We start from the raw sequence: 16,713 nt of genomic DNA, 5'->3' as shown, positions 1-16,713 counted from the left end.
AGTGTACGTGCGCCTGCGCAGAGTGCCCAGGAAGATCCTTTTCAGAGCCCGACCGCCTTCTTCACCAGCTCTTCTCTGGCCTGCCCATACTTTTAGTTTTTTCCCTCAAGGGTCATCACAGGGCGCCAAATGCGCGCCCGCGGGAAGGCCAGGGGCGGGGCGTAGTACGGCGCGGCACGTCAGTGGCCTTCCGGGCGGAAGTCTGCAGCGTCCCGAAGCTGCTGATTGGTTTTCGGGCTGGCGCCTATCTCTGCCCCCGCGCCAGTTTCAGGCAGGTTGGCGCGGAATTAGGAGACTCCTTGACCATGGCTCCAGTGTATGGTGACGACGGTGATGTGGAGCCAAGTGGTGAGGACCAACTCCACGCTCAGCGAAGCGGGTTGGGAGTGTGGGGACCATGGCATAGCTGCGGGTGGTGGAGGGTCTCCGTTGTCTTTTTTTCTGCGGGAGGCGCGTGTCCGAATTGCCCGATGGTCTGTTGGGCGCTGACCTTGATGGTGTTGAGCAGGGACACTTAGGGCATCTGATAGGGCTTCTTTGCTTGGCGTTCGCTCTTTGCGAACCCGAGGATCGCCTTGCTGCTGAGACTGTTTCCACATTCGCTTACCTTTATTTCCTTTGGTGAGTCGCACCCACGTGCTGGACACAACTTCATGAAAACTGGTCTAGGTGAGTCATTCTCCAGACCAGACCTAAAGAATGTCACAGCTTTCACCTCAGGTATCTGCTTGAGGGCTAGAACAGTATCTGTGCGTCTTCCTTTCTAGGAACTTCCGGGGAAATGGCTATACATTGTAACACGCCGGTAAAAAACGAACTGTTGTCACTAGATACAGATGAATTTTATCTCTTTTAAGTAATGGCTTTTTTTTTGTACTTCATTTATTAAGCATTTTTCCCCAAATTATTTTTTGGAAAGTTATCTTTAAGTGCTGCGTATTAAACATGTTTAAATCTGGTCGTTTTGGGTGAAGTTTCTTAAAGAAAAAATAGCGTTAGATCAGCAGCATTTCCGATGCCCTGTATATCGGTCTGTCAAGGATAATCCTTTACTTCCAGAAATAGAATAAAAAATGCAAATGGCTTTGTCTGATTTCTGATTTTTGAACTTTCCTGATTCAGTGAACTTCTAACGTAAAAATCAGATGCTTCCTTTTTCTTAGCCCTAGTTCCTGTCACTCAAAATGCATCACCATTAATGAGCACTTGCTTTCTAATCAGCTTCCTTTGCATTCAACTAGTTGTAAATCACAGATTTCAATTTGTTCTTTAGCCTTCCATTTTTTAAGGCAATTTCTTTTGGAGAGTTGACTAGCCTGGATTACAAATGGGCTGCAGGATGTGAGTATGTGAAGTCTTGGCAGTCCTCTGTCAGTGATTTGCCACTAAGCCCTTTCTTCACCCTAAAAACTGTACTCCATCTGTGAACATCAAGAAATCACTTGCTGGAGGAAGCTGTGCAATCTTGAGACCCCTTTTAAAGTCATGGTGTTGATTAAGTAGCTGCTGGGGACTTGTGGCTGGGATTTTTTTTCCTCTAGAGCAGACCGACAAATTGTTATCTCAAAAGATTTGCTGCAGGCTAGTGTCTGCTTTGCGAGAGAATGGAGGTACTCCAGATGGTAATTTTGAACCAAATATTTGAATCTTTGTAACTGGATTTTTTCGTACTTATTCTCTTTTGTAAACTAAGCTCCATGAAACATTAGACACATACCCTAAAAAGTTTTTTGTTTTTAATTAAGTGTTAAAAGGTGGAGTGTCTTAACAGTGGTAGTGAACAGTTGAAAGGTCTATAATGTTACTGTGTATGAAAAGAGTTAAAGGATCAAAAAGTGGGTACAGTAGTCCATTTGGTAAATATTGTGTACCTACTAGGCAAAGGCATACTGCCAAGCATTACAGTTGATGGATAGACTGGACTTAGTTTCTGTCATTGTGGAATCAAGTTGGTGAGCATCCAGTTCTATACAGATAATAGTGAATCTTCTGAAGAACTCCTTTGTTTTTGCTTCTTGAAGCTAGAGCATGGTATTGCTAGGCAAGGTGTGATGTGTGTGGGGTGTATGTGTGTGGGATGTATGTATGTGCGTGTGTTTGACTACTCTGTATCCTGTACACATACAATATTAAATGAGTTTTTCCTGTATTCTAAGTACAAAGTAAGATAGCTTTGGTCATTTAATCTTTATAGCTTTGTAGAGAAGAAATGGTTATCCCCACTTTCCAGATGAGTTGGAGGCACTACATTAGAATTCTTTGTCAAAAGTTACAAGAACCTGGCTGGGAAGGTGGCTCAGTGGTAGAGTGCTTGCCTTGCATGCCTGAGGCCCTGGGTTCGATTCCTCAGCACCACATAAGCAAAAAGAAAAAAAGCCGGAAGTGGCGCTGTGGCTCAAGTGGTAGAGCACTAGCCTTGAGCTGAAGAGCTGAGGTATAGTGCCCAGGCCCAGAGTTCAGGCCCCACGACCGGACCCAAAAAAAAAAAAAAAAAAAGTTACAAGAACCATCACTAGCTGATTAGAATACAATGTTGTTTGCAGAAATCCAGTTGGACTAGAAATCCTGTCTGGGGATCTGCATAGACAGAAAAAGTGATTCAAACTGTGTCATGAAATTGGGTCATTGCTAGCTATGATCAAGTACTTGGTGATATAGCTTAAACCTTGCTACTTCTAAAATCCTCTTTAATCTAGTATTAGCCTCTAATTAAAAGTCCCAGCAGCTTTTGCCGATTGGTAGAAACTATCTTAAGATCCCAAGACTTAGATGGAAAGTAGTCTGGGCAAGAGCACATTCTTTCAGCTTCTGTAGTGGGATATAGTGTCTGAACCCTTAAGGCTTATAAGGGGCTAGGTAGTACATAACTGCAATTGCTGTGCTTAGGAAGTTAAGGCAGGAAGAACTCAAATGCTAGATCAACTTAGGCTACATAATAGGGTCCTGTTCCCCCAAATCCAAATGAAGCCAAAAGAGATGGGTGTCCACACAGGCTAACTGGTGGGCACATGTCATTCACTAAATGGCAGAGCCACTTCATAATCTCTTGGATCTCCTGCGCTACACTATCACATCAAGTTGGTCTTCCCTAATGATTTTCTCCGTTTCCAAATACTTGTATTTTCAGGGACTGGGAAGGTGGCTCAGTGGTAGAGTGCTTGCCTTGCATGCATGAGGCCCTGGGTTCGATTACCCAGCACCACATAAGCAAAAAGAAAAAAAGCCGGAAGTGGCACTGTGGCTCAAGTGGTAGAGCACTAGCCTTGAGCTGAAGAGCTGAGGTATAGCGCCCAGGCCCAGAGTTCAGGCCCCACAACGGGACCCAAAAAGCAAAAAAACAAATACTTGTATTTTCATTATTTGTAATTTGACTTATCTCTCTTTCTCGGCTTGTGCCACTGTTTACCCTGTCTTCTCATTTTGAAGTTCTACTCTTTTCAGGCTGCTATTGGAGAACTCCATTGTGAAAACCTGATTTCTGTGGCAAAATGAATGGCCATCTTCTGGGCATTTCCTCCTATTATGATCTTACCTCTTCTGTGGCACCATATTTATGTTATCTACTAGTTTCAGGCCTTTTTGCTTTGTTTTACTGTGTATCCCCTTGAGACAGGCATCCCTACGTTATTTGTAAGTGTGTAAACTCTGTATAGTAAAACGTTGTTGCCTGTGGGTAAGTGCACTCTAATACGGAATACCAGAGATTTTATCAGGAGTCAAGGAATTCTTAAGGGAATAGGCTTAGTCTAGCTTTTCACTCTCACTGGTCATGTTTAACACTCTCGAAGAATTTTTCATGTAGGACTTCTCCAGAGTTTTTAAATAATTTGAATGACACCCAAGATTTTATGACTGTCATCCTTAAGTACCTGCATTCCTTAATTTTTACTTTAATGTCTTTCTGAAAATGGATTTAAAAGTCAAATGTGAAAGTCAAACAATAGACAGAAAAAATAAGATCTCTAATTATACTTCACCTTTGAGATACAGTTTTCAAGGGTTTATTGCCAGCATTTGATACATGTTCTTTAAATTGTATCTTCTATTTCAGTCAAACCGTTAATTTAAAAATCTGACACTATTAGGAATGTTCCAGTGCAGGTGAAATTTAGGATGCTTATTATCACTCTGTCTTCTTGTCTGTACCTTCTCTTTTAAGTAAATTAATTAGTACTGAATACAGCAGCATACTTAATTACATATAAATTGGCAGTTGTGCTAGGCCTCACCAAACTCATGGCTATTAGGCAGCACTGTCATCTTGACTTGGTTACTGATTCTGTGGGTAAATTCTTTTCAGTTATGTGTGTGGGGTGGCCAGTTTATAATGACCAATGCATGAATGGTTCAAGAGTTGAATAAATGATTATTGAGACCCTCTGGTGTTTCCGTCGTTTTGACAAAAGGCTTAGTAACCTTTGTAAATTTTTTTTTTTGGGTCCGGTTGTGGGGTCTGAACTCTGAGCCTGGGCACTGTCCCTCAGCTCTTCAGCTCAAGGTGAGCACTCTACCACTTGAGCCATAGCGCCACTTCCAGCTTTTTTTTCTGCTTATATGGTGCTGAGGAATCCAACCCTGGGCCTTATGCATGCAAGGCAAGCGCTCTTCCACTGAGCCACCTTCCCAGCCTCCTTTGTAAATTTTTGTTACTGGTATTACTGGGGTTTGAACTCATGGCCTTGCCATTTGAAACATAGGATCTCTTGTGTTTTTGCCTATGTTTGCTCGGACTGTGATTCTTTTTTTTTTTTTTTTTTGGTCGGTTGTGGTGGGGCCCCAGGGTGGGGGTGGGGAACCTGAACTCTGGGCTTGGTCGCTGTCCCTCAGCTTTTCAGCTCAAGGCCAGCACACTACCACTTGAGCCACAGCGCCATTTCCAGCTTTTTCTGCTTATGTGGTGCTGAGCAATTGAACCCAGGGCCTCATGCATGCAAGGCAAGCACTCTATCACTGAGCCACCTTCCCAGCTCTGGTCTGTGATTCTTATATTCATGCTTCCTTGGTGGCATGGCATGAATTACCTCACCTTATCAGCTGAAATAGGGCTTGCTACCTTGGTAACTTTTTACCTGAGCTGATGTCAAGCCATGATCTTCCCAATCTTCACCTGAGTAGCTGGGATCATAGACATAAACCACTTGCCTTAATCTTTGTAATTTTTTCTTACTATCATCCTATAATGTACCTGACAGGCCTTGGAATCAATGACAGAATGAACTCTTCCCACTGCCATCATTTAAAAATTTCCCAGTTCCTAGCTGGGTGCCGGTGGCTCATACCTGTAATCCTAGCTATTCAGAGGCGGAGATCTGAGGATCACGGTTCAAAGCCAGCCCAGGCAGGAAAAACCCTGAGACTATTATCTCCAACAAATCACCAGAAAACCAGAAGTGGTGCTGTGGCTTAAGTGGTAGAGCACTAGCTTTGAGTTGAAGAGCTGAGGGACCTGTGCCCAGGCCCAGAGTTCAAGCCCAAAAAACAACCAACCAAAAAACAAAAAAATCCCAGTTCCTAAACTAGTTCTTCTTTGTAACTCATGTACTCTAAACCTCTGTTAAGACATATGTTACTTCTCAATAAATATTGTTTTAGAGCCAGTTGTTACTTATTATTATTCCGTTATTAGAGTGTAAGTTTTCTTGAGTATAGGGACTATGCCTTTTTAATCTTTATATCCCTTTTACCATCTAGTACTTTTCAAAGACCAGATGCTTCTTAAATCCTTTTTAGTGTTAATAGAACACAAAATGATTTGTCCTTTCATGACCTTCCAGATTACTTGTGACCTGTCATTTCAAATGGGAAGGTTATAGACAAGCTAATGATTGGTTTCTCTTCTCTAGTATTTTTGTGGGGCTAGCAGTTGAATTTAACATTTCCTGTTTTTAGAGGAAAAAATAATGGTGGCTTCAGTCTTAGAGAACCTTTCTGAAGAGCCATAAGATCTGCATACTTGGCCACGAGCTTTGTGAATCACTTTGCATTTTTTTTTTTTTTTTTGTCGGTTGTGGGGCTTGAACTCTGGGCTTGGACGTTGTCCCTCAGCTCTTCAACTCAAGGCTAGCGCTCTGTCACTTGAGCTACAGCGCCACTTCTGGTTTTCTGGTGGTTTATCGGAGATAAGAGTTTCACGGACTATCCTGTCTGGGCTGGCTTTGAATTGGCTTTGAACCGCCCGGCTTCACTTTGCATTTTTAAAAGGATCCATTTGTATAATATAAACATTGTGTATTATTATTGTCTACAAATGTTTGCTTTTGAGGGAAGATGGCTGACAGTTTTGTAGCATCTCACGTAAACCTGGATTTTCTTTCCAGCTGTGTCAGAAGATTCCGGGAGTCTTGTAGCCTCTCGTGCCCGGAGAGAAAAAAAATCAAAGAAAGGGCGCCAGGAAGCTCTAGAAAGACTGAAAAAAGCTAAAGCTGGTGAGAAGTATAAATATGAAGTAAGTAACCCCTTTTTAAAATTTCTCTTATGCTTTATTTAATTCACAGACTGCAAATAATCTTATGTCACCTTTGTCACTGATTAAAAACAATCATGTTTTGTTTTTTAAAATAATAGTATTTTTTCTTTTTCTTTCTTTCTTTCTTTCTTTCTTTCTTTCTTTCTTTCTTTCTTTCTTTCTTTCTTTCTTTCTTTCTTTCTTTCTTTCTTTCTTTCTTTCTTTCTTTCTTCTTTCTTTTTTTTTTTTTTTGGTTGGTTGTGGGGCTTGAACTCTGGGCCTGAGCTGTCCCTGAGCTCTTCAGCTCAAGGTGAGCACTCTACCACTTGAGCCACAGTGCCACTTCTGGTTTTCTGGTGGTTAATTGGAGATAAGAATCTCAAGAACTTTCCTGCCCTGGCTGGCATTGAACTGCGATTCTCAGATCTCAGCCTCCTGAGTAACTAGGATTGGTGTGAGCCACTGGTGCCTAGCTAATAGTATTTCTTTAATATTGACCAGATGTGAGCATGAGATAGATTTACAAATTATGGACAGTGCTAGATCCTGTGAAGTTCCTACAAGGTACTTTACAGATAGAAGATTTTAAAATCAAAATGAAAGTAATTCTTTTTTTTTTGGTCTGGTTGTGGGGCCTGAACTCTGGGCTTGGGCACTGTCCCTCAGCTCTTCAGCTCAAGGCTAGCACTCTACCACTTGAGCCACAGCACCACTTCCGGCTTTTTTCTTTTTTCTTATGTGGTGCTGAGGAATCGAACTCAGGGCCTCAGGCATGCAAGGAAAGCGCTCTACCACTGAGCCACCTTCCCAGCCCCCAAAATGAAAGTAATTCTATTTTTGCTTTATTTAGCATGTTACATCTCTGGTAAGTCCTGTGGCTTTAGTGGAGAAATTTATAAGTGCTTTTATTTTACCCTTAAGGTATTAAGCAGTGAAGCTAAACACTTTTGTTTTATTTTTATTTTTTATTTTTGCCAGCCCTGGGACTTGAACTCAGGGCCTGGGCACTGTTCCTGAGCTTCTTTTGCTCAAGGCTACAACTTGAGCCACAGTGCCCCTTCTGGCTTGTTCTGTATATGTGGTACTGAGGAATGGAACCCAGGGCTTCATGCATGCTGGGCAAGCACTCAACCACTAAGCTACATTTGCAGGCCTAAACGCTTTCTTTTTTTTTTTTGGTCGTGAGGCCTGAACTCTGGGCCTGGGCACTGTCCCTTGGCTCTTCAGCTCAAGGCTAGCACTCTACCACTAGAGTCACAGCTCCACTTCCGGCTTTTTCTGCTTATGTGGTGCTGGGTAATCGAACCCAGGGCCTCATGCATGCAAGGCAAGCACTCTACCACTGAGCCACCTTCCCAGCCCCTAAACGCTTTCTTAAATAGAATTGTTCTTTCTAATCTTATTTGTAAGGGGAGTGGCAATGGAGACTTGGGTCTTACTTCTTCCACATCCTGCTTAGAAGATTAGATCTGATGCTTTTTGGGCCATTTTCTTCTACTCACTGTTCATGGCCCATCTATAAAAACCAGAGTTGCTACCATCTACATAACAGTTTTATCTTTAGTGTTCCTTGAGAATCTTAACTGCCAAGGCTATCAAGTGATTAACTAAAGACTAGAAAATAATAACTAATATACTTTTTGAGCTAACGCACTGTTCTAAGTGCTTTTACCAATATGTTTAGTCATTTTAATCCTTCCAATAACCATATGAAATTAGGTAGTATGGTTATCAACATTTGGCAGGTTAGATAGATTTGAGCACAGGAAATTTTAGTGATACGGTGGCAGAACCTTTATTTGAACCTAGGCAATTTGGCTTTGGAATATTCATGTTTAGCCACGGCCTGTACTGTATAGGGCAATTAGAAAAATAGAGGGGGATTTTTTGCCATTTGGCACCGTTCATTTAAGTTAAGCGAGACAACCAGATCATAACGGGTTGCTAAAAGGATTACAGTGAAGCAGGAATAAAACATTTTTTTAATGTAGGTACTTCTATAAAGGAATTCTGTGGGGGCATTTGAAATGTTGGCAAAATGTGGCTAATTTCCCTTTGTACTCTGCAGTATTAATTATATTGCTCTAGGAATTCATGGTGAGCAATGGCAATTTTTTTTTTTTTTAATTTGCAGTACTAAGGATTGAAGTTGGCCTTAGCTTGTTAAACGGGTTTATCTACCACTCGAGCCATGCCCCTAGCCCTAGCAACGTTCTTTTAATTATTTATTTATTTATTTTTGGTTGGTTTAGGGGCTTGAACTCTGGGCCTGGGTGCTGTCCCTGAGCTCTTCAGCTGCTTCTGCTCAAGGGTAGCATTCTACCACTTGGACCACAGTGCCACTTCTGAGGGGTTTTTTTTTTTTTTGCCGGTCTTGGGGCCTGAACTCTGGGTCTGGACGCTGTCTCTCAGCTCTTCAGCTCAAGGCTAGCGCTTTACCACTGGAGCCATAGCACCGCTTCCGGCTTTTTCTGTTTATGTGGTGCTGAGGAATCGAACCCAGGGCCTCATGCTTGCAAGGCATGCACTCTACCACTGAGCTACCATCCCAGCCCCCCCCCCCCTTTTTTTTTTTTTTTTGAGTAGTTTATTGGAAATAAGAGTCTCACTGAGTTTGCTTCCTGGGCTACTTTTGAACTATGATCCTCAAACTTCAGCCTCGTGAGTAGCTAGTATTATAGCTGTGAGCCACTGGCACCCAGCTTACAAACTATACTTTTTAAAAAGAACATTTGCTGGGTGACAGTGCTTCACACCTGTAATCCTAGCTATTCAGGAATCTGAGATCTGAGGATCGCGGTTCAAAGCCAGCCTAGGCAGGAAAGTCTGTGAGACTTTTTTTTTGTCGGTCATGGGGCCTGAACTCTGGGTCTGGGTGCTTTCCCTCAGCTCTTCAGCTGTAGACTAGTGCTCTACCACTTGAGCCTCAGCCCACTTCTGGCTTTTTCTGCTTATGTAGTGCTGAGGAACTGAACCGAGGGCCTCATGCATGCAAAGCAAGCACTCTACCACTGAGCCACCTTCCTAGCCCCAGTCCATGAGACTCTTATGTCCAATTAACCACTCAGAATTCCAGAACTGATACTGTGGTTCAAGTGGTAGAGCACTAGCTTTGAGCAGAAGCAGCTCAGGGAGAGTGCCCAGATGTTAGGCTGGAGATATAACTCAGTGGTAGAGGGCTCTCTTTGTATGTGCAAAGTCCTGGGTTCCAACCCTAGCACAGCTAAAATATAACAGTTAAAATAATTTTCTTTTTTTTTTGTCAGTTGTGGGGCTTGAACTCAGGGCCTGGACACTGCCACAACCTCTTTGAGCTCAAGGCTAGTGCTCTACCATTTAAGCCATAACACCACTTCCAGGGTTTTGAGTGGTTTATTGGAGATAAGAGTCTCATAGGACTTTTCTGCCCAGGCTGGCTTTGAACCGTGATCCTCAGATCTCAGCCTCTTGAGTAGCTAGGAATACAGGCATGAGCCATCAGTGTCTGGCTCAAAATCACTTTCTAAAAATGTTCCATGATGTCTTGGTGGTATTTAAGTAAATTTCTTAAGTAAAAGACAAGCTATGTCTTCAACTAATAAAAATAACTGTGCTACCCTTCCAAGAAAATTTCGTCAGCGTAATCATTATTAGTTGGACTTCTTTGTTTCTGGATTATTAAAAACTTAATTTGCAGCCTGAGGATATAGCTTAGTGGTAGAGTACTTGCTGAGCATGTGCGATGCCCTAAGGTTTGAGTCCTAGTGCTACAAAAAGTGACAATACCTCCTTAAACCCCAAACCGCTCTTTATTTAATATGGTAGGGTAAGTAGCTTGTATTATTCAGTAGTAAAAGGACACATCAGCATTTGCCAGTGATACCTGTAGAACAAGTTAAAAAAGAGTTGAAAACAAAAGCTTGGTAGGTATGGTAGAAATCTAGTGGTCTTCCCACAGTTGGAAGCTGTTTTTTGTCTTAGTGCTTCAGGTAGAATTAGTTGTTTCTTTCCATACCTCATTTGAAAAAGTCAGAACTCTTCAGAAATTGGGGCATTTCTTTTAACCTTTCCACATTTTAAGTTTATTATCTTTAAAAACATAATTTTATTGTTTTTTTTTATTATTTTTATTTTTTTGTGTCCGGTCGTGGGGCATGAACTCTGGGCCTGGGCGCTGGCCCTCAGCTCTTCAACTCAAGGCTAGCGCTCTACCACTTCAGCCACAGCACCACTTCCGGCTTTTTTTCTTTTTGCTTATGTGGTGCTGAGGAATCGAACCCAGGGCCTCATGCATGCAAGGCTAGTGCTCTACCACTGAGCCACCTTCCCAGCCCCCAATTTTATTGTTATTATTAAGGTGTTGTACAGAGGGATTACCATTTCACAATTCAGGTAATTGTTTACATTTCTCTTTTGGACAATGCCACCTCTTCCTTTGCTTTCCCCAATTTCCCCCTCCTGTCCCTGCTCAAAAGAAATTGAGGGATTTTAATCAGATGTCTATGAGCTCTTGCTAACTGTCACATCATCTTTTCATCTGGGAAGTCTGTGATGTGTCACCATGTACAGCTGTAGCATTGGTGTGCATCTGTTCCATTTGTGACTTTAACTGCAGAGGTGGTCTGCTTTTTTATTCATACCTGGCAGCCTTGGGATTGGAGGGCTTGCTTCTGGTCTTTCAAATAGCTCTGCGTTAAAGTTCCTCCCTGTGCATTTTTTTTTGCTAGTCCTGGGGTTTGAACTCAGGGCCTGTCTGTGAGCTTCTTTTGCTCAAGGCTAGCACTCTACCACTTTGAGCCCCAGTTCCACTTCTGGCCCTGAGTCTCAGGGCCTTTCCTGCACTGGCTTTCTTCTAAATGCTATCCTCATCTTAGCTTCCTGAGTAGCTAGAATTATGGGAGTGAGCCCCTGGCACCTGGCTCCTGTGTAGATCTAAAACCTGAGAATGATGGAGATCCCAAAACCTCCATTTCTTGATGGCTTGTAGAATACAGAATATGCTTGTTTTGCTAATATTTGTAGGGATATGAACGAGGGAAAGTTTCCTTTGAATTTTAGTTGAGTTATTAAGATTATTGTGTACTTGCAGCTCATCCATCAGTTAGTGGGGAAGGGTGTGGTATGCCTTTCAGGTTTGCTAAGTATAGGAGAAATCAGTCTAGAAATCACAAGTGAATAATCCCCAAAGCAGCTAATGAAGAATTGGCTATAATTCAGTTTGTTTTTTATGAAGTAGATGAGTAATTGATGGTGTGACAAGTGTATTATGCTAATGGAATCATTTAATATCTTATGTTAACACCCACCTAAAAGGAATACTAAGTTAATTGATGTCTATTTAAGGAAAACCCTGTGGTGGTGTTGAATGTCAGAACTCATGATTTGGTTGCAGCTATTCCGTCAGGCTGCCATTCCAGTTTCAATTTGACATTTTTTTTTTCATCAGAATTGTTTAACACTTTCACTTCATTTGAAGCTTTTTCTCAAACTTGTATAATGGCAGGTCGAGGACTTCACAAGTGTTTATGAAGAAGTTGATGAAGAACAGTATTCAAAGCTGGTTCAGGCACGCCAGGATGATGACTGGATCGTGGATGATGGTATGTGGGAGGAAAACACCTGGCAGGCATTGTATTAGTTGCTTCTTGAGTCCAATGTGGTGAGGTTGCTGCTTTGCCTAGGTAGATGCAGTGCATTGTTAGGAGCATATTTTGGTTTGGATTTTCTTAGTTATTTGAGGATAAGGAAGCAGAACAAGAGGAAGTTGACTAGTTGACATTTTGGAGGATCTAGGCATGATATGTAGTATCAGTACTCCAGAAAATGGCTGTAAAGGAATTGAGAGAATGTGTGAGACCCAGGATCAAATCCCTGACAACAGCAACAAAATGGATTAGGAGGCCTGGGAATGTGGTTTAGTGGCATAGTACTTGCCTAGCATACATGAAGCCTTGGGTTCCATTCCTCAGTACTACAGAAAAAGCTGAGTGGTTCTGTGGCTCAAGTGGTGGTAGATTGCTAGCCTTGAGCAAAAGAAACTCAGGGACGGTATCCAGGGCCTGAGTTCAGGTCCTAGGACTAGCAAAAACAAAAACAAATACAAAACCGATCAGGAACAAATATGTCTGTGGGGCCCATTCACAGCCCAACAGTATCTGGAATGAAGGGATATAAGTTCAAGTTCTATCGTTTGCACTTTTCCTTGGACAAATCAGTTACTATCACTGAGCCACATGCTTTCCCCATGTAATGTGGAGATAAAACTATGTCCTAGAGTTTCTGTGAGGAGTACACAGGGTTGTAAGTGTGAGTAGAAAGCACTGTGAAGAATATATGGGGTAGGTGTGAGTAGAAAGCACTGTGCAAAGGCTGGCTTTGGTGTTGTTGTATATAGCTCACTGGTTACTGCTTGTAGGGTCTGACTTCTTTGGCATGTGAGTACTGACCACAGAATGGGATGCAGACTGTGCTGCTACTAGACTTAGCTAAATTGTTGGTTTTCATTTGTAGATTAGGGTTTCTTCCTGGGCTTGTTGTATTTTTGATTCTTTTTTTTTTTTTTTTTTTTGTTGTTGTTGGTTGTGAGGCTTGAACTCTGGGCTTGGATGCTGTCCCTGTACTCTTCAGCTCAAGGGGAATGGTCTACCACTTGAGCCGCAGCACCACTTCTGGTTTTCTAGTGGTTTTATTGGAGATGAGTGTCTTGTGGACTTTCCTGCCTGGGCTGGCTTTGAACTGCGATCCTCAGATCTCAGCCTCCTGAGTAGCTAGAATTACAGGTGTGAGTCACCAGCACCCAGCTTTGATTCTTTTTGTAGAGTAAAACTGCCATCAGAGAACCTTTGGTGGCGAAGTATTTTTTTTTTTTTTTATCTTATTGGCCAAGTCATTTCCCTAGCTATGTAGTTCTTTTTTTTTTTTTTTATTTTATTTTATTTTTTTATTGTAAAGCTACTATACAGAGGGTCACAGTTACATGAGTGAGGTTATGAGTACACTTCCTCTTGAACATTGTTACCCCCTCCATTGTTTTCCCCCTACCATCCCCTCCCTCCCTCCCTTCCCCGAGGTTCTTTTTTTTTTTTTTTTTTTTTTGATTGTGATTAAATGATTACATAATTTCAAAGTCACAAGTTCATTCTAACTTCCCTGGAGCAAATTGTCTACCACAGTCTGTAATATATAACAGTGTTCACATGTTATATACCATATTTGTGATCAGCAGCATGAGGATATTTAGTAGTGGTTCAACCAGATGAGCGGGAGTTCTTTGTTTCTTAAGTCCTGTTAGTTTTGTCGTATCACTAACCTTTTGGATTTAGCATCCACTTATGAGGGAGACCATGTACCGTTTGTCTCTTCGTTCTTGGCTTACCTCGCTCAACATGATTCCTTCTAGCTCCATCCGCTATGTAGTTCTTTAGCTATATAGTTCACCTACCTATATTCAGTATATATCATTTGTTTTGTCCTTTTTTTTATGTGCTAGTAGTGGGGCTTCAGCTCAGAGCCTCACACTCTCACTTGATTTTTTTGCTCAAGGCTGGTGCTCCACCACTTGAGCCACACCTCTATTTTTTCCAGCTTTTTGCTTGTTAATTGGAGACAAGAGTATCACCAATTTTTCTGCCCAGGCTGTCTTTGAACATTTATCCTTAGATCTCTCCGGCTCCTGAGTAGATGGGATTACAGGCAAGAGCCACCATCCCCTGGCTTGCGTTTGTCCTTTCTTTGACTTTGCTATTGCTTGTCTAATACCTATTTGAACAAGATTCTGTTAAACTTAAAAATGGAGCAGGCCAGGAGAACATCTGAATAGGCATGAAAAATTTTTGGCCAATTGAGTGAGTGAAAGGTTGAGTGACAGGATTTCAGTGTGTAGCCAAGTCTGGCTTTGAACTTTTTTGTGTATGTGTGTGTGTGTGTGTGCTCATTCTAGGGCTTGAATTTAGGGCCTAGACACTGTTCCTGAGCTTTTGTGCTCAAGGCTGGTGCTCTACCACTTTGAACCACGATGCCGTTTCCAGCATTTTGGTAGTTACTGGAGATAAGAATCTCACGGGCTTTCCTGCTTGGGTTGGCTTTGAACTGAGACCATCAGATATCAGAATCCTGAAAAGCTAGGATTATAAGCGTAGGCCACTGATACCTGGCTGGCTTTCAACTTTTGGTCCTCCTACCCCAGCCTCCTGGTAGAATGGTAGAATTTTAAGTATCACCACTCTTAGATCTTGGCCATTTTTACAAATTTGATCCTGTTATATTTTATTCCTACAGATGGCATTGGCTATGTGGAAGATGGTCGAGAGATTTTTGATGATGACCTTGAAGATGATGCTCTTGACACCAGTGAAAAAGGTACCTACATTTTGTTTTCAAGAGTGTTATTTTCAGATTCAAAGAATTGTCTAAAAGTTGAGATGACTTGGTATTCTGATGCAGGCTGCTTCTGAGAAGGGCCTACCACAACTGGTTTTAGAAAGAGAATATGTCCTAATAGTGAGACAAACATAGCTTTATAGAAAACCAAACACAAGAAATAAAAACATCATCTGGAAATACAATTTTGTGTCTTTATTATCCAAAGAGTTTGGTCTTGTACTTATTTTGAAATTTTTAGTCCTGTGTCATTTTACATTTGCTGATTTTGAGGGCTACAACAATAAGTGATGTCTTTTAATTTCTACTGAAGTGATGTACTTACAATTTTAGCTCTTTGATAATAGTACAGTACAATAACAAGGTTTAGGACCAGTGTAATCAACTTGCTTTGTTTAATTGAAATCTAAAAAGATCTGAATGAATGTGTCACATTTTCTTAGCTACACAATCATTGGCATTTTTTCCAAGTAAACTAGCCTGATTTAATTCCTGTAAAATGAGAATGGGACTGTGTGTGTGTGTGTGTGTGTGTGTGGTTTGTTAAGTAGTTCCTGTAAAATGAGAATGGGACTGTGTGTGTGTGTGTGTGTGTGTGTGTGTGTGTGTGTGTGTGTGTGTGTGTGTGGTTTGTTAAGTAGTCTTCTACCACCAATGGGAGGGAGTGTGTGTGTGTGTGTGTGTGTGTGTGTGTGTGTGTGTGTGTGTGTGTGTGGTTTGTTAAGTAGTCTTCTACCACCAAGTGGCCAATCAGGGGTCAGCAAACTTGGCCAGCTCAAAGCTTTTTTTTTGTTTTTTTTTTTGTTAGTCATGGGGCTTGAACTCTGGGCCTGGGCTATGTCCCTCAGCTGTTCAGCTCAAGGCTAGTGCTTTACCACTTGAGCCACAACACCATTCCCAGTTTTCTTAGTGGTTTCTTGGAGATAAGAGTCTCACTGACTTTCCTGCCCCGGCTGGCTTTGAACCATGATCTTCAGATCTCAGCCTCCTGAGTAGCTAGGATTACAGGTGTGAGCCACCAGCACCTGGCTCAAAGCTGGTCTTTAGTATGATAGTTTTTCAGTTTTTAGTATAGTACAGAGTTGCACAATTATCACATAATATTTATAGGACATTTTCAGTACCCTAGGAGAAAAATCCTGTTTGTGTTTTGCCCTTAAGCTAAGTTTTGTATTCCTTAAGGGTGTTTTTTTTTTTAAAGACAGATATAAGGATGAATATGAGCTAGCGTTAGAGAATTCTATTTGGCCACAAAACCTTACATCTGTGCTATTTTGCTGGGGGCTTAGAAATGGACTGGACCTTCCTTTGCAGATTAACATTTTGCAACATTTGTTTTCTCTCCTTCTTCCTAACGGTATACCTAGAAATTTGGTTTTGATGAACACTCTGAATTTCAGCAATGACTTCCTACGAGCATGCTTGTTGCTTAACTACCTAACCATTATGATGGTATTATTGAATATATTGTTTATAGTACAATTTCTTCAGTTAATCTAGTAATGTCTTTTATAGCTGTGTTTTGAATTGCAGAATCTACTTTTGTTTTCATGTATCTTTATTGTAGTACAATCTCTTTCCCATATTTTCTTTTTATCTTTTCTGTGATTTAACTCTTTAAAGGGAATAGCCTAGTTTTTGTCAGGTCTCCCATAATCTGAGATTTGCCTGATCACTTCATTATGATTAGATTGAAGTCAAATATTTTAGCAACAAAGAAGAGGTACTTATCTTTAACTAAACATTGTGGAAACATCTAGAGTAAAGGTGAACTTCTGTCCTTCCCATTGATCTTATCAGGGGCATATAATATCATTCATCCCATTGTAGTAGATAAGCTGTTTGATATTTTTGTAAGGTGTATTATGTTGGCTTTCTTTTTAAAATTTAATCTTACAGTAAGGGTGATG

At 41.4% G+C, this 16,713-nt stretch overlaps 1 protein-coding gene across 1 annotated transcript in view; it reads left to right on the top strand.

The window, feature by feature from the left end:
• Positions 1 to 265: 265 nt before the first annotated feature.
• The window catches only part of Pola1 (DNA polymerase alpha 1, catalytic subunit), a 314,048-nt gene continuing 297,600 nt past the window's right edge, over positions 266 to 16,713 (top strand). Inside the window, exons 1-4 of the mRNA XM_042670176.1 lie at positions 266 to 348; positions 6,318 to 6,445; positions 11,928 to 12,024; positions 14,702 to 14,782. Of these exons, the coding sequence (XP_042526110.1) occupies positions 306 to 348; positions 6,318 to 6,445; positions 11,928 to 12,024; positions 14,702 to 14,782 (349 nt within the window). The 5' untranslated portion in view covers positions 266 to 305. The remainder of the gene's footprint in view (positions 349 to 6,317; positions 6,446 to 11,927; positions 12,025 to 14,701; positions 14,783 to 16,713) is intronic.

This window comes from Dipodomys spectabilis, unplaced genomic scaffold, assembly GCF_019054845.1.
Source record: "Dipodomys spectabilis isolate Male_0828 unplaced genomic scaffold, ASM1905484v1 ptg000526l, whole genome shotgun sequence".
Lineage (NCBI taxonomy): Eukaryota > Metazoa > Chordata > Mammalia > Rodentia > Heteromyidae > Dipodomys > Dipodomys spectabilis.
Note: the sequence above shows the minus strand (reverse complement) of the source record. Positions and strands in the feature narration are given on the sequence as shown.